At 33.8% G+C, this 21,619-nt stretch overlaps 2 protein-coding genes and 1 pseudogene across 3 annotated transcripts; 2 read left to right on the plus strand and 1 right to left on the minus strand.

Moving 5' to 3' along the window:
- The first annotated feature begins 4,303 nt into the window (after positions 1 to 4,303).
- On the plus strand, positions 4,304 to 9,485 carry LOC111300100 (calcium-dependent protein kinase 28-like). Of its 2 annotated transcripts, XM_089748017.1 has the most exons (12): positions 4,304 to 4,865; positions 5,937 to 6,067; positions 6,288 to 6,329; positions 6,477 to 6,588; positions 6,674 to 6,752; positions 6,963 to 7,132; positions 7,544 to 7,670; positions 7,850 to 7,965; positions 8,082 to 8,189; positions 8,274 to 8,336; positions 8,463 to 8,636; positions 8,946 to 9,485. In XM_089748017.1, the coding sequence occupies exons 1-12, from the start codon at positions 4,509 to 4,511 to the stop codon at positions 9,108 to 9,110; spliced, it is 1,644 nt and encodes a 547-aa protein (XP_089604143.1). In that variant the 5' UTR covers positions 4,304 to 4,508; the 3' UTR covers positions 9,111 to 9,485. The 2 variants fall into 2 exon arrangements, with proteins under 2 accessions (XP_089604143.1, XP_089604144.1); XM_089748018.1 differs by lacking the exon at positions 6,288 to 6,329 and having other exon boundaries at positions 4,342 to 4,865.
- A 1,139-nt stretch (positions 9,486 to 10,624) lies between these two features.
- Positions 10,625 to 13,366, minus strand: LOC111300101 (transcription factor bHLH121-like). Its single transcript, XM_022895727.2, has 5 exons — positions 13,081 to 13,366; positions 12,749 to 12,870; positions 11,840 to 11,967; positions 11,296 to 11,760; positions 10,625 to 11,208 (listed from the first exon to the last, which is right to left on the minus strand). The coding sequence occupies exons 2-5, from the start codon at positions 12,855 to 12,857 to the stop codon at positions 11,056 to 11,058; spliced, it is 855 nt and encodes a 284-aa protein (XP_022751462.2). The 5' UTR covers positions 12,858 to 12,870; positions 13,081 to 13,366; the 3' UTR covers positions 10,625 to 11,055.
- A 423-nt stretch (positions 13,367 to 13,789) lies between these two features.
- LOC111300818 (DNA-(apurinic or apyrimidinic site) endonuclease 2-like) lies at positions 13,790 to 16,642 on the plus strand (annotated as a pseudogene).
- The last annotated feature ends 4,977 nt before the right edge of the window (positions 16,643 to 21,619 follow it).

A 21,619-nucleotide genomic window follows, 5' to 3' on the forward strand; every position in this document is an offset into this window, starting at 1 on the left:
AAAATTTTAAAAAGAGAGAACATGTAACTTTAGAATTACAATCACCAATCCTTTTGTTTCTCACAATTTCACATACGCAAATTTATTGTTTTTATAACTTTCATAATGAAATTGTTACTTTCATAATGAAATTGTTAATTTCATGGTTAGATAGCCTTAATCTCCCATAGGGTAGGCCAAAACTAAAGTTTGTTCTTAATTTTTTTCATGTTTTCAACACGATAAATTTTTCATCATGAATAAAGACGAGTCAAATGTTTTGATCAATGACAGTCAAAATGATTTTGCGTAAACAAATTTTTTTTATTAAAATAAATTTTCGTCATGAAGAAGTTGATTCTTCAATTGGAGAACATTATGATCTAATTGGTATTCCAAATTTCCACTGAAATCAATGTATCAACTGCTGAGTTTTACTCACTCAATTTCTGGTTGATATCCTATCAAAGTTCTTTGCTTATCAAATACAATTTCCAATTGCAAACATGGTCATGGAAAAACTAAAAAGAAAATCAGAAAATACCATGACTCAGATTACACTCATGTACCTTAAAAAAAGTATATATGCCAACAAAATTTTAGTGATAATATGAATGGATACAATATTAATTTCAGGCATAAAAATAAAAGTCATGTACATTGTTTGACTAAATTTTTTAAAACTTGTCATTTTCCAGGTTATTTCTGGCTGTATGCTTACCAGAGAGCTGTGAAACAATCAGGCAGGGTATCCCTGTAAAAGGGTTTCACAGATTTGTTTCAGGGTTTACAGGGATCCCTGTAAAAGGGTTTGTGATTGTTTCTTTTTACAGCTTTTGAACGTGGAGATTATGACTTGAGAACTAGTGTTTTTCAACACGTTTAAAATTGATCGAAAAACAATCATATCAGGATCTAATTACACGACGAAAATCACATTAGATATTAAAATTTTAGAGTTAATTTTCTATCGTATAGCACCTAATCACTCGATGATCTTACCATATACATATTGTGGTACAAATCTATGGTGAGAGAATATTTTTTTAATTCAAGTTATGTGATTGGCTATGAGTATTTAAAAATTAAAGATGATATAAATTTTAATATATTTAAACTATTTTACTCCAATAGTTGATTGAAAAAAATAAGTTTTGACACGAAATTGTTATTTTTGTAAAATTTTAATGGAACAATAATATGACAAGAGGAAGTAATTTGAGAAATTGAGGAATAAGATGTGAAAATAAATCAAGTTTCGAAAACGAAACTTTTTATAAGGATGGAAAAATATAATACTATAATCTAAATGATAATTGGGTTAGATTAATACTAAAGTCCATCAGTTTATTAAAAGATTAATTAATAAAACAAAAAAAGACTGAGATATTATATAAAAGAAAACTTAGTTATCATGAAATATAAAAGAAATCGAAGTTCTTCTTCCTCATTTTTTTTAAGGATAGAGAGCATAAAAAAAATCAAATTGGAGATTCAAAATCAAAGGCTATAATCGAGTTAATATCTTAAAGGTGAATATATGTTATCTTTTTATTTAAGAAATTATTTGGAATTGAAGTTTTGAGAGAAAAACAAAAAAAAATTATGAAATTTTTTATTAATCTTCATGATCGATTTTGGTAAATTATTGGATTTTATTTACTTCATGTTATTAGGATTTAATGATGATTATTGAATAAATTTTAAAAGTTGAAAGTGGGGATTTGAATTTTTAAAGGTTAAAGGAAAATTTTGGTTTTTAGATAAAATATTATTATCTATAATAGTGGATTAAAACAATATTCTATATCAAAAAATTAGATATTGCTATAATTATTATATATTATTGGAAAGTATGTTGAATCTAATTTTTAATGAAACAAATGGAAGTTGAATTCGAAATTTTTATGAAAAGTTATCTAATTTTTACTTAAAAATATACAGATTATATAACAGTAACATTAAGGTTGAATTACAAAAATTGTCTTAAATTTTATACAGAGAATTAAGAATTGTGCCATACATGTTTAAAAGGTTATTGAGTTTATTTTTTAATGAAATAAGCGGAATTGAATTTGGAGTCTTTTATGAATAAATATGTAATTTTTATTAAAAGATATACATGCTGTTTGGCAACATCATATGACGTAGATTACAAAATTTATTACAATTAATCTACAAGAAATTATAAGATGGGCCATATATGATTAGAAAAACTTATCAAATCTAGTTTCTAATGCATTAAAAAGATCTTAATTCTGAGTTGTATATCTTGAGATAAAGTTATTTTAGTGACAATAGCGTAGGCTACCAGAATTAGTTGATTGAATTAATCCTTATATAACTTAGTTGATTTTAATATAAATGATCTCAAAAAGGATTGATTAAATTTTGATATATTGAAAAAATCTTGAATAGATCATTAATTATTTTTGAGAAAAACTGTGTGGTGAAATTGAAAGGAAATAAGTAAAATCTTACACTTTACTTTTGTTTTCAAACCTATGTATATATGTATGTTTATAAATGAGTAAATGTTTTATTTTTTTATTTTTAATATATGAAAATAGGATCAAGCAAATGATTATTTTGGTTCTTGTTATGTAAATAATGAATCATGCTTATGAATAAAATGAAAAAAAAAAAGATTTATACTTAAATAATAATTTTATGATAGCTACGTTTTTATATCCCTAGAAAGTAGGATTATTGATACCAAAACTAGTTTTACAATCTTGGCTAATGAGTAATAATAATTAGTATAGATATGATCATACAGCCCTGCTAATGAGTTATAATAATTTACATAAAGCATTGACCAACAGGTTATAATAGTTAGTAATTATCATAAAAATAAAATTGTCGATACGACCAATCTCACGCATTATAGCAGTGATTGTAGCTAACGACAAATAAATGACAATGATGAATTATGTTGATGATGGTTTCTGATATTTTTAAAGATTGATCTATGATTTGATTTGATTATAATATTTAAATGATAATATATTTTGAAATGATTTATGAATTGATATGTTTGATATTGATTTGTGAGTTTACCAAATGTTTGACATAATAATAATTTTTAAAATATTTTGACATTATAATTTGACGAATGTTTGGAATGATCTATATGGTATATATGAGAATGATATTTGATTTGGTAAAATGTGTGAGGTTATACTTGTTGAGCTATTGTTTGTTCATTCTCTCTTTTTTTTTTTTTTTTCTCTTTAGATGAGTAAATGATAAGTTTGATTTTTCTTACGAGAAGTTGGAAGAACAAATTAGAAAGATTATTTAGGTATTAGAGATATTGTTGGCTAGTGAGATCTTATGAAATGATTTTGTATTTTTATTAGTTTGTATTTGAATATATAGAGATTTATCATCAGTTTATTGAATAAATTTAGAATGAATAAAAAAGAAGGTTTCGTATTATTTCAAGATTTTATTTTAAAATAATATGACCGTATTACATCTTATTCTCAGGACGTGATGTAGATCATATTAATATGAATAGATTATAATACTAATAATAATAATTTGAAATTAAAAAATTATAATAATTTGAAATTCACAAGAGACAATGGCAGCTACATTTATATACACGTTGATGAATGATATAATCAATCGTAGATATGATGTTTTATGTATTTATATCGTATAAAATATTAAAATTTATATAATTATATCGTATTTTATATAAAAATTATATATTATAATTCGTATCGATATAAAAATATAAAATATATATTTTATTTTATTAAATCTATAAATAGTTATTATTACAATTTTAAATCTTATCTTTTTATGTTTTATTTTCGTATTATACTTATATTATATCATAATATTATATTTTAAATTGTTAAAATTTAATCTAAACATAGAGAGTTTGAGTATAACATATACTTTCACACACCGACAGCTTTCCCACATTTAACAATCTTGACTTTTTTTTTTTCACTTCAAAAAAAAAAAAAAGATCTTAGACTTTTTTTTCTTCTTTTTTGCTACTAATTTATTTCAAATGCTGATGATCAATTATATACTTTGATTGTTCTTTTAAAATGAGAAACAAGAAACTTCATCCAAATTTTCTAAGTAGTGTTTATTACTATCTCCCATCAATCAACAATTATTTGGGGAAAGCTAGGGAAAAAGAAAGAGAAAATAAAAACTCATTGGATTTTGTTTTTGTTTTAAATGTTTTTGTTTTCCGTTGTTTAAAACAAAAACATAACAATAAAAAAACAAGAAAATAAAGCCTGATTTATATTTTATTTTGGACATAAGAATAAAATCATTATAAAAATAAATAAATAACATAAAATAATTTAAAAAGCCTCTTTTGACCATAGCACACCACCACCGTCTCCCCCACCTCCACCCCCACTTTTTTCTTTTGGGACTTAATCATTTGCCCTTTTTGCTATTTATTTCATTTTTTCTCTATGGAATTCTATCTCTAAATCCCATTTCTTTAATACCCTCTTCTCTTCTTCTTCTTCTTCTTCTTTGTTATCGTCATGGGAATCTGTCTCTCCACCACCAAAGTCAGTGGCTCAAGCAGCAACGCCACCGCCCACCAACGCAAAGAACAACAACCCTCTGCCACAACAACAACGATCAATGCCAAAAGTCAGCAGCAGCAACAACAGGTGAGAAGTTCTCAGCCCGTAAAGGTTAAAGGGAAACCGAGTACGAGGAGACAAAGTGGGATAATCCCATGCGGTAAACGTACGGATTTTGGGTACCAAAAGGATTTTGATACGCGATACACAATTGGGAAATTGCTGGGACATGGACAATTTGGTTACACCTATGTTGCCACAGACAAGACAAATGGAGATCGTGTTGCCGTTAAGAAAATTGAGAAAAATAAGGTATTTATAGAATGTTTTTATAATCCTTTGGTTGATTGAGCTTCTGGGTTCTTGAGATTTTTTTTGTTTGTCATATTCAAGATGGGATTTTTTGGGGCCAAAAAGGTGGGATTTTTTGTCCGTTAACTTAAAGGTGGGATTTTTAGGGTTTATTTGGATTGGAATTTTTTTTTATAATGGTAGGGGTGAGAGAATTTTAGCTTGTACTTTGGATTCTCTATTGGCTTTTTTATATATTAATTTGCTTTGTCTTGAATATGAAGCATGGCTATGGGAACCTTTCTCTTCTCTGTTTTGTAATCTAATGTGGAGAATTCGGGTTGGTCTTAATTAGACGCATCATTGCCTTAAGTATGGAAAAATTTGGAGGGGGATCTGCTATAACCTAGTTGAGCTAAGAGGATTTTGCATCTATTCGTCTTCGGCTTGACAATCTTATTACAGTTTTAAGATCTTGGTATGGAAAACTTGCGTAATAGCAATTTTGTGATTGCTAGTTTGCAGTAATTGAATTTGATTGTTATAATAATTGAAGCTTCATGAGAAGCTGCAACCTATAATCTGCATTATTTTGTGCTTCGAACTTTGATAGAAGTATGGTGGGGAGATTAAATAGAAGATGTTGTGGTTTCACTACATTAACTATTCTAAATTTGATAAGGTTGATATCTCTTTCGCTTTGCTTTCATGGTGGGGTGTTTTTTTGTTTTCCATCTCCAAATGCTACTAATCGTGATAACAAATGGTTTAGGGATTTGAGCAAGAAAAGTGTTGCAGTGTTGGCAACTTTAATTTCTTTTTTGCTTGATAAACATTCTAGCTTGATACCAAATAGCTTGATTTCCTGAATGTTGTTTTCTAAATCAGGTTAGGTGAGCAAGAGACTTTTTTTTTTCCTATCTTGTTGTGCAATATATATTTCTGCCATTACCATAGATGCATCATGCATGAGATGTAAGTGTTTGGCTGATTAAATAATCTGGATTGATTAAATTCTTTTCTTTTCCATCTTGAAGTGGGACTTTTTTTTTTTTCTTTTTTTCTTATTTTAAATCCCTGGGTTGGGTGCAGATGGTTCTTCCAATTGCTGTTGAGGATGTCAAGCGAGAGGTCAAGATATTAGAAGAACTGAAAGGCCATGAGAATGTGGTTCAGTTTTATAATGCATTTGAGGATGATTCTTATGTGTACATTGTTATGGAGTAAGTTTTATAATTTTTATCTTCGTTTCTTGCTGTTCATTCAGTTCGATTTTCTCTTAATCATGCCATTTCCTTTTTCTTGTCTTCTGATGTTTAGTTTTGCGCAATATATAGTTTTTTTCCTGGTGACACATCTTTGGCCTTTGCCTGCACTTATATGCTTTCATATCAGTCCTTCTATATCTTGACTATATTATGTGTTGGGGCTATCTTATGTTAGGTTATGTGAGGGTGGAGAATTGCTGGACCGGATATTGGCCAAGTAAGGATGCTTAGTTAATTAATTTTGGGATGGTGTTACTGCTAAATAATGTGTATTTATGGTCCAAATATAGTAGTTAGTACTTTGTTTCTATGTTTTCAAAAGTGTTACAATTGGTAGTAACTTATGCTTGCCATCTTCTATCAGAAAGGATAGCCGCTACAGTGAAAAAGATGCAGCTGTAGTTGTACGGCAGATGCTCAAAGTTGCTGCTGAGTGTCATTTGCATGGCATGGTGCACCGTGACATGAAACCTGAGGTATGCTCAACTACTTTAACATAGCTTACTCTTTAGGAAGTCATGCCACTTACTTATGGTTCCCTCGTTTTTTTCTTGCCTGTAGAATTTCCTATTTAAGTCAACTAGAGAGGACTCCCCTCTTAAGGCTACAGATTTTGGTTTGTCAGACTTCATCAGACCTGGTGAGTGGCATTTACTTAATGTAGAGATCTTATCATCGCACACGAAATAACTATGTTTTAAAATTATCAGGATGTATTTATCCATCTATTGTGTATTTTGACTTTTCCAACTCTTGTTACTATGCTTACTCTCTCTTCAACTTGCTAATGTTATAATCCTCATGTCACAAACATCCAAGCTATACTATCCTAAATTATGACTAATTGCAGGGAAGAGGTTTCACGATATTGTTGGCAGTGCCTACTATGTTGCTCCTGAAGTATTAAAAAGAAGGTCAGGGCCTGAATCAGATGTATGGAGTATCGGTGTAATTACCTACATTTTGCTCTGCGGGAAGCGGCCCTTTTGGGATAAGACTGAGGATGGTATATTTAAGGAGGTGTAGTACATTTCCAAATCATGGATCTTGATTTATTTTTTACGTTGCTTTCTATGGGTTAAGTCATTTTATTTTATTATTATTAGATGTAGACAGAAAATTGCATTTATGCTATGCTTGTTTCTGTACCATGCGCATGTCACATGAACTAATGACCATACTTGTGGATCCCTGTGACTCTATTTAATCCTTTATGCTTTAACTATTTATATGTCCATGAGGAAAATTCTGGAGATTTTTTTCACCTTCCAAGTAACTTTAGCTGTCTTTTTTTTCCCTGAATAATCATGCGTTTTCTTATGAAATTCACTTGACAAGGTGTGTCTAAGATGTGTTATCATCTGGTTTTATTTATTTATATAATGCATTTATTTTTCTGGAGAATTCATATGCAACTGTCTATAACTTCAGGTTTTGAAGAAAAAGCCTGATTTTCGTCGTAAACCATGGCCAACAATTAGCAATAGTGCTAAAGACTTTGTGAAGAAGTTATTGGTGAAGGACCCTAAGGCTAGACTGACAGCTGCTCAGGCCCTATGTATGTGTTTACATCATCTCTAAGTAAATTATTGCTTTTTCCATTTTTTTTTTCTAGCTCTAAGTAAATGGATATTATATGTCAAGTTTGCTATTAGCTACTAAAGTAAATCTTCTATTGCGTTATCATTTTATCCTCCTATTATTTCTGGAATATCTTATTGGTTTCAACTTCTCCAGCACACCCGTGGGTTAGAGAAGGAGGAAGTGCGTCTGAGATTCCTGTTGATATATCTGTTCTGAGCAACCTGCGGCAATTTGTGAAGTATAGTCGATTGAAGCAGTTTGCTCTGAGGGTAACATAATTTTTCTTCCTCTTGAAACATTAGTGGAATATTTTATGGGGATAATGGGCTACTGTTCCCTCCTTTCGTTGTTCGTCTCTTTATATATAATTATTATTACCTTGTAGGCATTGGCTAGCACACTTAATGAAGAGGAGATAGCTGATCTTCGAGATCAGTTTGATGCAATTGATGTGGATAAGAATGGTTCTATTAGTCTCGAAGAGATGAGACAGGTAAACATTTCTATCACACCTAACATCTATTAGGTTGCATAGAGCTTCTTTGTTTTCATCCTAATAAGGATGGTTTCAGTGCAGGCCCTTGCTAAAGATCTTCCTTGGAAACTGAAGGAATCACGTGTCCTTGAGATTCTTCAAGCGGTGAGTGCAGGTTTCCTTTTCTTCATCTGAAGGTCATTCATTTTTGTTTTTTTTGCCATTCTCTTGTAAATAGTATTTCCTTTTAGTGGTTTTGATTTTTGTGTTATTTATTTCCTTTGATCTCAGATTGATAGCAACACAGATGGGCTTGTTGATTTCACTGAGTTTGTTGCGGCAGCTCTACATGTAAATCAAATGGAAGAACATGATTCTGATAAATGGCAGCTGCAGTCACAGGCTGCTTTTGAGAAATTTGATGTAGATGGAGATGGGTTTATAACTCCAGAGGAGCTTAGAATGGTAAGTATTATTTTATGGTGTTGATCTTTTTTCTTCTGAAAAGAAAGAAAAAGGGAAAAATGATAATCCTACTGAGGTCATCAACCTCACTATTCTTCAATTCAGTGTAGCCCTGCAAGATTAGGTGAATGATAGGTTTGATATTATAATATATACAAAATTGCATTCATGTGTTTGGGGTGTCCTGATGTCCCAAGAGCCCAATGTTATTGCTAGCAGCATGTGTTTTTCTTTCTTAACGTTTTATGAAGAATGTTACTTGTGTAATAATTATGTTTCCATTATTCATATCGTGCAATTGTTTTGCAGCACACAGGCTTAAGAGGTTCCATTGACCCTTTGCTTGAGGAGGCTGACATTGATAAAGATGGAAAAATAAGCCTTTCAGAATTTCGCCGACTTTTACGAACTGCAAGCATGGGTTCACGGAATTTACCTAGTCCATCTGGTCAGCGAAATACTCGGAAGTTATAGGTTAGAATTGAATTTTTGAGGGTTGATCAGTGGAGAGCAAAAATACAAGAAGGAAAATGGAGCTTTTTTCCGGATTTCATGCTTGCTTAGTATCTGTATTGGATCCCAAGCATGTCATCTGCCTGTCTCCATCAGCATTCTAGTGACGCTTTTTAACTCTAGTTTTGTTTGATGGTACCTATTTTGGTGAATTCACTGCTGAGGGGTCTGGGATATAAGAGTTGATGGTGGCTCTAGTAGTGAGATAGCTCCGGGTATACGGTCACTCTGTGTACATTTCTTTGGTTGGGTATTTCTTGTTTTACCCTCCAAATTTGTAATATGTGACTATAAATAATTTTATCAATGAAAAGATGGTGCATCCGAATTTATTCACATGTCTATAGTATCCTGTCAATCAACCCTGCTGACTACTTATTATTGTCACTGACTCAGTGCTATGGAATCTGGTTTTAAAGAGTGTTGATCTTCTGAATTTGAGAATCTTGAGTCCAACAGTAATGTTAGATCCATAATATATATTTTGTTTATTGCATCAACGGATCTAGAGTAGGTCGCTCAAATGTGGTTTTTTTTTTTTTTTCAACAGTGATCATGGCTGACAGCATATTGTTAATACCTGGCACACTCTATCTCTCCAGCAAGAGCATCTTTATCTTGTCAAATGGTATCAAATTTTAACTACGACAGCTCCTCTTCAACTAACGAAATTTAACCATCCAACCAACGCGGGAATTCACGTGGGCAGACTCTGATTACCTTTCCTTCTATATTAGGTGAGATGTCCATTTGATACAAGGCTGCCCCGCCTGATTGGCAAATGAGGCTTTACTGCTTGAAGGGTACTACTTGCTTCAGCTATCACAGCTACTTCATGCAACTTGTCCTCGACCAATAAAAACAAGAAAAGGAATGATTGGTAAATTATGACTGCTAACAGGGAAGTCCACAGTCAACTTGTTCCATGTTGGAGGTTTTGGGATAGGAACGGCTGACCTTCAGGAAGCTGAAAGGTCCATCAGTGGCTCAGGGGCTTGCAGAGTTGGGATCATTCATCCACAATGAAAAGTGGGCCTTCCATAGTTGAATTCTTCGACAGTTTACTTTCTAAAGAAAACTTGGCGGAAGGGGAAAAACAACTTTCAATCGGAAAGGAATACCGTGATTATTCATCATATTAAATCAGGATCAGCTTTTGTGCATAACACGGACAGATAATGTTCTAGTCTATGGTGTGGTTAAATGGGCGTATCGTGTTAAAATTGGTAGAAAACTCATCTGTTTGGATTTCAAAGTACTCTAATATCTTCTGCTATGAAGTTCTCTTTTACGAAAATAACTGGGGATACAGAGTCCTGACATCTTCTCCAATGAATCGAAAATTGCAATCAATTATATTAACAAAACGCGGATCTTGCAGCCATTATCATCAAAGTTTCCTCCATTGACAACAATTCCTTCGAGATGACATTACATACAGACCATTGCATGGATTTTAAACGAACACAATAGAATGATACGACTGTTAACTGGTATTAACAAAGAAGTTTACAAAGCACATACACATAGATGATGGAATCATCCCGCACCGGCCAAGCATTACTGGTGATTTAACACAAGCTAAAAAGCATCTACCAAGTCAACCTAGGAGGAAATAATTAGAGTTTCTGTTTTAAGTCACATGGAAATGTGGAAGAGATTAGAATCTTCTAGACCCTCCACCAAATGCCAAAAGAATTTGGCAGCAAGCAGAAAATACACCCTTGTTTCCATACTTTTTTTTTTATACAACCCTTGCTTCCATATAGAAGATTAGTTCTTGGAACTTAACACATGTTTAAGCTGAAATCAATCAAAGATGTTACCAGGGGGTGTCACAGTCAAAACATGTTAGCTTTGAGATACTCGCACTCTGAATAGTCAGAGTAACAATATGAAAAATTGTTCATTTCTTGGACTTTGAAACATCATCCACACTCTTCGAGGAGCTATCCTGAAGACATTGAGATGAAGGGTCCCGGCTTGTAGAGCTACCATTCACCATACTTCCTTCTTTCTTCTGTGTTTGCTTGACTTTCTTTTCTCCAGCAGACAAATCCTGCATATGACATTCAGTTATATTCAGTTTTCAGCATTCCAGAGGACCCAGACAATAAAACAAGGGTTGTAGAATGATAAAATTTACCTGGTTTGTTGATGAGCCAGGCATCTTCAGTTCCAGTTCTGTCCCCACATCGTTAGAACCATCACATCTATCTCCATTACTTCCTCTTAGGCCATCCATTGGTTTGCTTCTACAATCCCTTTTGCTAGAAGTGCGGGAAGAGGATTCATGTTGAGATGATGGCTGTTCAATTGGAGGATTGGTGGCGGTTGGATATGCCATGAAGGTTGAGCAGGAATTAGCAATAGCAACTGGATTATGATTTCCAAAAAATGGATATTGCAGTGAGGGGTGCATTGCAATAGGGCCAGTAGAGACAGGCACAGGAACTGGATATGCATAAGGTGGAGCCATGACAACTGCAGGATCAATACCAGACCATGGGTACATGACCCTAAGCCTTTGCTGATACTGTACATTTAGGTTTTCAATATCTGCTTTTAGAGATGCCTTTTCTTCTCTGAGCTCATTCTTCTCCTGAGTCAGCTGTTTGGAACAAAAATGAAATTGACAACAACAAATATGGTGCCATAGTCTATAGGTATCAATATTTAAAGAAGTTCACCTCACGTGATTCTTCAGTTAGTGATGAACACTCAACCTTTAGCCTGTTGACTTCTGCAGTTAAATCCTTAAGAATTTGGATTGTGTCCACAAGTATGGTTGCTTTATCATTCTTAGGCCTATCTGGGTCTGCATTTCAAACTGTGATTTCTCAGAAATCAAGCACTTAATGTTTAGCAACAAGTGCATCAGGGAAGAAATACTGGTAACCATGCCTAAGATAGGTTTTCTTGAGGTAGGGACACAGGGTCAGAAAATTCAAGGTTCCTACTCAATCTAGTAGCACATATTTATGGAAGGCAAGCAATGAATATATCTATCCAATTATTATGAAATCAAAATTTTCAACCCAAGAAGGGAATAGACATCACTTCAGATCAGAGGAAAATGAATAAAAAACTGCAAACTAAGTGTGAGAGATGTTTCCAGAAAGAGCTATCCTTGGACCACCAAGTATAATGTAGTTAGAGAAAATGAGAAAGGTCTCAGAAAGTTGAAGTGCAGAAACTAAGACATTTCTATACTTCCTGAATTGATTCTGTTCACTGTTGTAAGCAATACTTTAACGTTTTACTCCTCTATGTGCATTGGCAACTATGAGCCGGAAACATGAAACAAAAATAACAAGACCATTTATCAGCAGCTTTTAAGTAAGCTAGGTTATTCAACCATGATTCTTGTTAATTGTCATTTAAACTGCTTGCATCAATACAATGGCAACAGTCAAACGCATCAGACAAGCACCCATAACAAATAACATGGCATTGAACTTCAGATTTGGTAGTTAAATTATGACTACTACACTAACTCACTAAAGAACTGCTCGAAACGATGAGTTTTCCTGGTAACATTTACAAATCCAGTGCCACCTGATCAAATATAAGCAATTAAACGAATCTCCATAACTTACCAAGCGTGTTTCCCAACTCAAGAAACTGTTCATTCAGCCTGTCCCTCCTCAATTTTTCACGGTCCGCCTTCTGAACTTTCCTTGCAGCTATTGTATCCTTAACTTCCATCTCCTGCCTTTGTCTGCCAAATAAACAAAATATGTAACCAATGAATATCAATTAGAATCAACAAATAGCCCACAAAAAGATACTACTTGTAGAGTTGTAGTTACATTCGGTTCTTCACAGATCAAATATTAATCAACACAAAAGTTATAAAAAATAACAACACACATGAAAATTAAAAGGTGAAATATGAAAGAAAGGACACAAATTTAACAATAAGAAAAACCTGGGTTTAGGATTTGAAGGGCCCAAATCTGCTGCCACAGCTTTAGAGAAATCGTTGAGCTTCGATTGACGATCCACTGATGATTTTTAGCCTCACTATTGCACCCACGTTAAAAGCTATAAATCAAGCTAGGGTTTGACACTGGTTTTCTCCGGTTGAAGAGGATGATCCTAAACTTAACTAGTAATTTTTTTTTTTTACTTTCTGGAGTGAATTCTGAGTTTCAGACACGGAAAGAACGGAGATCTTTTTTTTTTTTTTTTGAGAAAAGTCGTAAATGGAAAACGAAGAGGAAACCACGACAGCACTTACTCGTGTTCTCCACAAGCCTCGACCACGTGCCGAACCTGTTCCTGGGCCTATCGGATTTTATTAAATCGTGCGAAAAAGACAGATTTTCAAGTGGTTCGTAGGCCACCGTAATTTCAGTAGGATCCGTTGACTTTTACTTAATTGGCTGAAGCAAAGGTCATATCTGATTTACTAGCAAAAGGTTAAAACCCAAACATCTATAAAAGAGGCCTCTCAACAAAACCCATCCACAGGCCCAAGAAAGTCCCCCAAACGACACCGCTTAGGTGACCACCCTCACCCTGTCTGCTTCATTTTTCCCTGCTCCTCGTCGTTGGATTTGCAGCAAACCAGAAAAGAAAAGAAAAGAAAGAAAAAAAAAAAAAAGGAAAAGGGAAATTAATTAAGTTATGATGAAATGAAGATAGTAACTTACAATGAAAATGGACTGAGGCAAAGAATCTCACAGTTCGGTTCTCTCCTTAAATTACTCAGTTGCTGACATCATCTGCATCCAGGCCTTCTAGAATGTCTAGAAAAGACGAAGCTGCTTCAGTAGCTGAAGGGCTTGAGGAGTCTTCAAGAGAGGGGCTTCTCAAGTTTGATAGTGAGGGAGGGTGCATTATTACGGATCATAGTCAGTTTGGTTAGTTTAATATAAGGTTCTTAATTGAATTGGTTCTTTTTAAGAAAACCCAATTATCTTAATCTTTCTTAATTGGTTAGTTTTTTTCAACTTGAATGGACCCCGAGCATGAAGTGATGATGGGGATAGGATTCAATTCAAGCTCAATCTTTTCAAGATATTAGAGGTAACGAAATTTGTTTCAATAAGAAAAATTTACGTGTAAGATGTAGAATCGGTCCAATGGGTGTTAAAACTGGTTGTCAGTGTTGTAGAAAAGATGGGAGTCTGTTTTGCATTGAGGAAGGAGGGTTTTTGTTGTTGGAGACCTGAACATTGCTCCTTGTGCTATTGATCGTTCTGATGCAGGACCAGATTTTCAGAAGAATGAGTAAGCTTCTGGCTGGCTTTTGTTACTTATCTGTGTCTACCATTGTTTCCAGCTCTGTAGACAGTATTATGGGTCAAAGCTGATTTTCTTTGAAAGTAATTAATTCAGTTGATGTTCATTGTAGGTTCAGTACATGGTTTAGATCCATGCTAATGGAATCTGGAGCTAATTTCTTTGATGTTTTCGGGGGAAAAAAAATCCAAACAGGTTTAATCTTTCTCCTTATGAAATTGATTTTACTGTAGCTGAGTAATGTACCTCCTTTAACATTATTAGAAGTTCTGCCTTCTTTTCATCATTATTAAGTGATAAGCATTACTTCTGTTATTGTAGAGCCCTTTTCATGATGGCTTTTATTGTTGTAAGGTTTTCAATATTTACTTGTTTTCCCATCTTTAACTTTGTTGCAGAAGAGAAGCATTTACATGCTGGCCATCAAATATTGGTGCTGAACAATTCAAGATCATATTCTCTGTGCTGGGTCTGGCTTAAATGTGGATCATGATGTGGAGGGACATAATTTGGTAACCTGCCAGGTAAAGGAGTGCAACATCTTGACAGAATACAAGCGGTGGAAGCCTGGAAATGCACCAAGGTAAAAATTAGATCCAACCATGTAGTTTAATTGAGCAATGACGTCACGATACTTAACTAGGACTTTCTTCTTGTTTCAATTTCAAATTTGAAAATTAAATATTTTGCTTTCAGATTACTTGGTGGTCATCCTGATGATCAGACATCTAAGTTTTGATGGTTATGCTCATAATCTTGGATAACTCACAGAACTATCATGTTATTCTAAATCAGATCCGACAATATCTGAATATGTAGATAATACTGTTCACATATTTTCCTATGTCTTGCCTCATGTAGTTGGAAAGGAGGGTGGAACATTAAATTAGAAGGTTCAGACCATGCTTCTGTTTACACAAGCTCATTGGAAATTCCTGGTATCTCACAACATAGCACTCCATCTTTAGCTGCTAGATGTCAACCAAATGATTCATGGTCTGCAGCAAACGCTTAGTATGAGATTCGTTCCCGTTTCTGGATGCAGTCTCATTTAAAATTTTGTAAATCTCTCTTACAGAATCGTTTCTACAGCATTGTAAATTTTCAAAGAATTTTCTCTTTCTTACCTTTTTTCTTGGACAGTGTCAGTTTTATTAAGAAGGCAATCTGCTAAACAAGTCAAATCTCATATAGTATAAAGTTCATTTTCTGATGAAAGTATCATCTTTGGAGGTTGCAGTCATAGTGTCAAAAGGTTGATTACTAATTGCCATGTACCTGGAACCGACATATCCTGCTGTTCTTTGGACTAGGACTCTGGAAATACCATCACAAAAGTTGATCATTCTGAACATCTCAATGAGGAGGCTACTTGTAACACTACAATTGCATTCAAGGGGGAGTATGTCAGTTCAATGCCTAACAAAGAAACCAGGAAAAGAGCAAGAAAGAATCAACAGCTCTCCTTGAGATCATTTTTCCAGAAATGTCCAAACCTAGATAATGGCGTTGACAGTTCTGCTATGAATATTTCAACTAACCAGACTGGTGTCCTTGATTCTAATAATCAATCCCTGGAATCTCCTGTGATGGATGATCATGGATGCAGTCCAATGCATAATGACACACAAATGGGAGTACATCCTCAAAGGATCAAGAAGAACAAGATGGCAGTTGTTTTTTGGACTAAGAGAAGAATAATGTTGCTTTACTGGAGTGGCAAAGGATGGTGTAGAATAGCATGCCTCTTTCCAAGGGGCATAGAGAACCTTGTGTTTCTCAAGCAGTGAAGAAACCAGGTCCTACGTTTTATCTATTCATCAACCACTCTGGTCTTTGACCTGCAGTATACATTGGAAAGGTGCATATAGATGAAATTATTGGAGTTGTTTTTCTGGCATTTTGAAGGGTCCTTCTAACCCTGAAGCAAATTGTGGTTACTTCAGATGGGCTTCAATGAAATCCCAGGCCAAAATGATGCTGATCCTTCATCTCAAAGTTAGATGGAAGGATGAGCAAATGTCCTTCCCCTGCCTGACCCTCTTTTCAATACCAGCAGACTGCCCATTTGTAAATTATAGTATCCTGTTCAGCCTCTTTCCATACTAAAGAGTGAACTCTTTGTTTCATCCGAATCTAAAAGTCCTGTAATTGAAGGTCTTCCTAAGCTGGATTACATGTATTGAGGATGCTGAATGCTAGTTCATCCTGGATCATGAAATGGATCAACTAGTGGTTTAACACTGCACCTATTGAGGATAACAGGCATCAGCTCATCTTGTATCAACATAAGATCAATTTCCTGTAATTTGTTTCTTCTTTGCAAGCTGAATGGTGTGTTATGGGGAACAAAGAGGAGAATTTTTCTTTATCAGTCGGTCATCGCTTCATTCTTTCAGCTTTTAGTTCAAAATTCAAAGAGTTTGATACCTAAAACCCACTTCAAAAGGCCTTAACGAGACACCATCCATTTGGCCCAAGAAAATCAAAGATTCAGTTAAGCAAATCATCAGCCCGATGAGCCCGATCGAGTGAGACTTCTTCAATTGGAAAGCCTGATTTGTGCATCTAAGGTACAAACCAAGCGAGTATATTTCCATTTTTTCATAAAAGATGAGGGACTCAAATGACTTGTTTTCATAATTTGAGGGCTACAAAATATCATTATACCATTTGATTTTCCTTTGAAACTAGCTAGAGTGTACATCGAATGAATGAGCTAAATCTCTCGGCCTTTTTCTTTTTTGAAATTTGATTTATCTGGTTTTTGCTTGATTTTTTTTTTGTTATACATTGAAATACTGAAATATAAAAATTATCTTTGTATAAGAAAATAATTACTAATATTTTAAATAATTAATTTTGTGAATATGGGATTTGTCCCCAATGCTTCATGTTCCACTAGCTAATCAAGGAAGACTTCTTAACAGATGTTCAAGGACATCATGCATTCAAAGTATAATAAATACTAAATATTAATCAGTAGTATCAATTTTAATTTCTTCACATTTTATGTTAATTGTCAATGGTTTCTTTTTTTTTTCTTCCCTTTTTCTGAATACTAATCCAAAACATAAAAAAATTTAATTTATTTAAGCATATTGGAAAAATTGAAGAAAAAAAAATTAAAGACTCCACAAATTGAGATTTTTTTTTGTTCTGCAAATGGAATATTATCAATGTCCATTTCATGGAAAATAGGCCAATATATAAATGAAAAAGAAAGATAATGAAAAGGAAAAGAAAGAAGAGAACTAAAAAAGAGAATCAAACCCAAAAATAAAAAATAAAAAAGAAAGAGATCAAATAAATCGATCAAATTAGAAAAAAACAACATCGAATTGTCACTTTAAATCGGATTCTTCCATCTTCTGTGGTCGCATTCATATTCTATCAAGAAAACAATACCCACCAACATAAAAATCCGTACTTAATTAACTCTCCTTTATCCCAAGGATCCTAATACCATCACACATCTTTCAGTCGGTCGGATGCCTTTAACCCTCATTTTACACATGCATAAATATTATTTCTAATATCTGTAACAGTAATTTTTAAAGCTTGTTTCATGTAGTTTTACCCTAAAGAATCAAAGCTTCCAAGCTGATCTGATGGGGGTCAAGAATCCACCACCTAAAGTGGATCAGATTCAAGTAAGTAGTGGATGTCCCTATCGTTTGTCACTGTCAGGCTCTATCATGGATTTCAAAACTTTCAGGAAGGACATGTATATACCCTGGAAAACTCCAAAAACGAATGAAGTTGTGGACTTTGGCTGGTAGCGGAAAAGCTTGGAGAATGGACCCTCACCCTCAAACAATACAGAATCTTGCCAAGGTACGTATATCAGAAAGCGAGATAACCTATCTCTCCATGATCATCTTCCCCTTTATATATATATATATATATATATATATATATATATATATATATACATCCACGATTCCATGCATGCAATTGCATGCTCTGAAATAGGGAAAAGGAAAAGTTGAAAAAGAAAAAGAAAAGAAAATTTTCTAATTTTATTACAACAACCTATTCATGTTTGTCCTGCCTAGCTAACTACTTGGTTGTTATCCAATGAGGTTGCTTTTGGACAGTATTGCTAAAACGTGGATTCAGCACTTCCGCAGGTAACAGGAGGAAAAGACGAAAAACAAAACTGCGACACTGACATGTCCATAAATGTATGTCCCAAGTATCTGTTTCTTTTAGCAAATTTAACATGGATGAGACCATTCGAAACAGCAGCATTTCTGTCACAAATGTCAAAACAGCCCGGGAAGAAAAGTACCCTTGGTATTTACTTCTCTCTCTCTTTTTTTTCCTTAAACAATTATGTAGTACACTAAGACAATTTTTTTTTTTCATTTTAAGTGAATGGTACATATGTAACGTCAATTTCTCATGATCAACACATTTGTATATTGGTTTAGTCTTCCAAGAGGGGCCAGAGCTTATTAATCAGTGCTTCAATTTCTTAAAATAAATAGGTGAGCCAACGAGCTTAGCTCAATGTCATGATCGGCACCGGAAAGGCAGCCCGGGATCAAGGCATAACGCCTTCCCGGAGGTCAGAGGTAGCATAAGAATTAAAAAAAAAAAAAGTGAAAAAAGGAGAGTGATGGGCCAATGAAAGCACAAATATACCTAGCTAGTGAGTTAGTGAGTGAGTGGAGATCATGTGCCACGTGTGGTATGAACAAAGATAATTACTAAAGACATAAGCAGTGGCTACTCGATCGAGATTGGAGATGAACAATGACAATTAAGTAACACTTTAAAAGGACAATCACTTTGAGCTTATGGACATGGCTTGGCCTACCGTGATGATATACAACTTAATTGAAATTTGTGTGTGTGTGTGTTTTTTCGGTTTAAGTTTGAATCTTAAATTCGAGTGGAAAGATACAAGTGGTATGGGTACAAAAATGGGAGACAAGGTGACCCTCCTTGTTTAATTAACACAGCCAAAAGATTGGCTGAAATGTCATATATATGAAACTGATCGAACACATGCTCATGTTGAAAGTTTTTCAAGATGGATATTGTTTTGCATATTTTCAGTTCTCAATTATGAATGGCAAACATAGCTAGCTTGAATGGAAAAGAGATAGAACTAAAAGCAGTTAAAAAGTCAAGGTTAATTTGCCTCCTTAGTTGTTGTTTGATTGATATGTAACAAATATATTTACTTAATGCAAAAAAAAAAAAAAAAAAAAAACACCTTTTAATTCGTGCAAAACCATATATAGATTTTGGCCTTTATTACCATTTTAGACTGTTTTAAGCAATTTTCTTCAATTTTTTCTGTTTTGTCTTATTAGATAATATACTGAGAATTTTTTTCATCGAAATGTGGGATTTTTAATTTTAATGGTTGGAATGGCAAATGGCTGGACATTTCACTCACACCACAGAGCTCCCAAAGTACAGTTTCGAACAAAATAAGAACAACTTCCCAACCTTTGAGGGATTGGTTTGTTTTAGAAGAGAACATAGAAGCTACTGTAGTACCCTTTTTTTTGTGGTCGAACTGAAAAATTAATGGAAAGGTGAAGCTGTGCCATGCAAAGTACTCTGAAAATTTAACCCATAACCAATTCGTATGACAAATGATCGATGTTGTATATATCCTTACAAACTTGTTTGGTTGCTTCGTCATTAGTGTTATCTTGTCGTTTATATCCTTGCAAACTGCTGTTAACATCTAATATTAATTGTTCCATTTTCCAATAATATTTTGCAGCATCTGTTTTCTTGTATTATATTATCCAATATCTATCTAACACTGTTGTTTTGCTCATCCATTAAGTAAAGGTTCTGATCACTGCTCACAAGTCTACATTCACCATATTTAGAATTTTTTTTTTTGAGTTATTGTTTGGATTGTGACGTTTTCAGCAAGTATTTGCAAATGCCATATCTGCGGTTGCTTCCAGGAAAGATTTACGCTTAACTAGCTGCCAAAATATATGCAATGAACTTAGGACTCGAATCACTCACCTCCAACAGTACCACTCACGCCTCGTGCATTATATGATAGGAAGATAGAAGAAAAAAAATTTAAAAAAACCCCCAGATGGCAACTGACATGTTCTCTTTGAATCATCCATGTCAGCTTCTGAAACTATTAATGGATGCAGAAAGTAAATGATATGATAACTTTTCTTCACATCTCAAAAGGATCAGGTCCTTTACTTCTCTTTCAGTCTTTCTTGTTTTGCCCTGTAAAGGGTATATCCATCAGAATTTCTTCAAGAACTATGATTATATAAGTATTGTACATATCCAAGATGTAGGCATGATTAATCATATATGTGAAATCTTCAAATTTATGGTCTAAACAAATCAGATTCAGACCTCTCACGGGCTACCACTACGAACCATCGTTGATCGTTTGTACTCGGGATAAGCATATTGTTAGGTATCAGGTCAAGAAAGCTGTTTCATCAATTAGGACAATGGGGTCCTCTCACTCAAAAGAATTGCACAGAATTGCTTTGTGTTGATCTCCAGCTTGATGAAAGAGCCCTGACTTGTCAATAACAATTTAGTATCTTGTAAAAATAGGTACGTCTTTACTGTACCTTGATGTCGGGAAAATGTGGTAGTTACAGGGGGGAAAGGGACTGATTGAGCCTAAGCCTGGCATTGAAGCAGTATCAGTCAGATAATATAATTGAAAATCAACAAAAAATCAATTTCCTTGGATGGTCCTTTTCTTATTTTCCTGGTTTCAATATCATTTGTGAAATGAAATTAACTCACTTTTCAGCTTTTAAAGCTTCAAAGTTTTAACACTCCACTTAAGTGTGATGATGCATACCTTTTAAGAACATATATATATATATATATATATATATAAGCTTGACATTAAAAACATCGAAGTTTGAAGAAGTGTAAAGCTAACAAATATATGTAATTAAGCAGCTTCTTTAAGAAACTCCAACAAGCGTAAACTTAATCATCTTTCTGGGGTGGTTTCAGAAAGAAGTATCGAATTAATTCCACCATTATAACCTTACTATTCAATTGAACACTGATGGGGCAGTGACAATGATCTTCAAGTGCCATTAATTAAGCCCCTTCTTCTTATTTCTTTGTCAAGCCACTTGACAAAGAAGATCAAGAAGTATATTTCTATGAAAAAATTCATTGGAAGTGTGCATGCCACTATATATATACCTGAGAAATGTTTTATATAAACAAGCTATTAA

Source organism: Durio zibethinus, chromosome 18 (assembly GCF_047325235.1).
Source record: "Durio zibethinus cultivar Kanyao isolate XHJ-2024 chromosome 18, ASM4732523v1, whole genome shotgun sequence".
Lineage (NCBI taxonomy): Eukaryota > Viridiplantae > Streptophyta > Magnoliopsida > Malvales > Malvaceae > Durio > Durio zibethinus.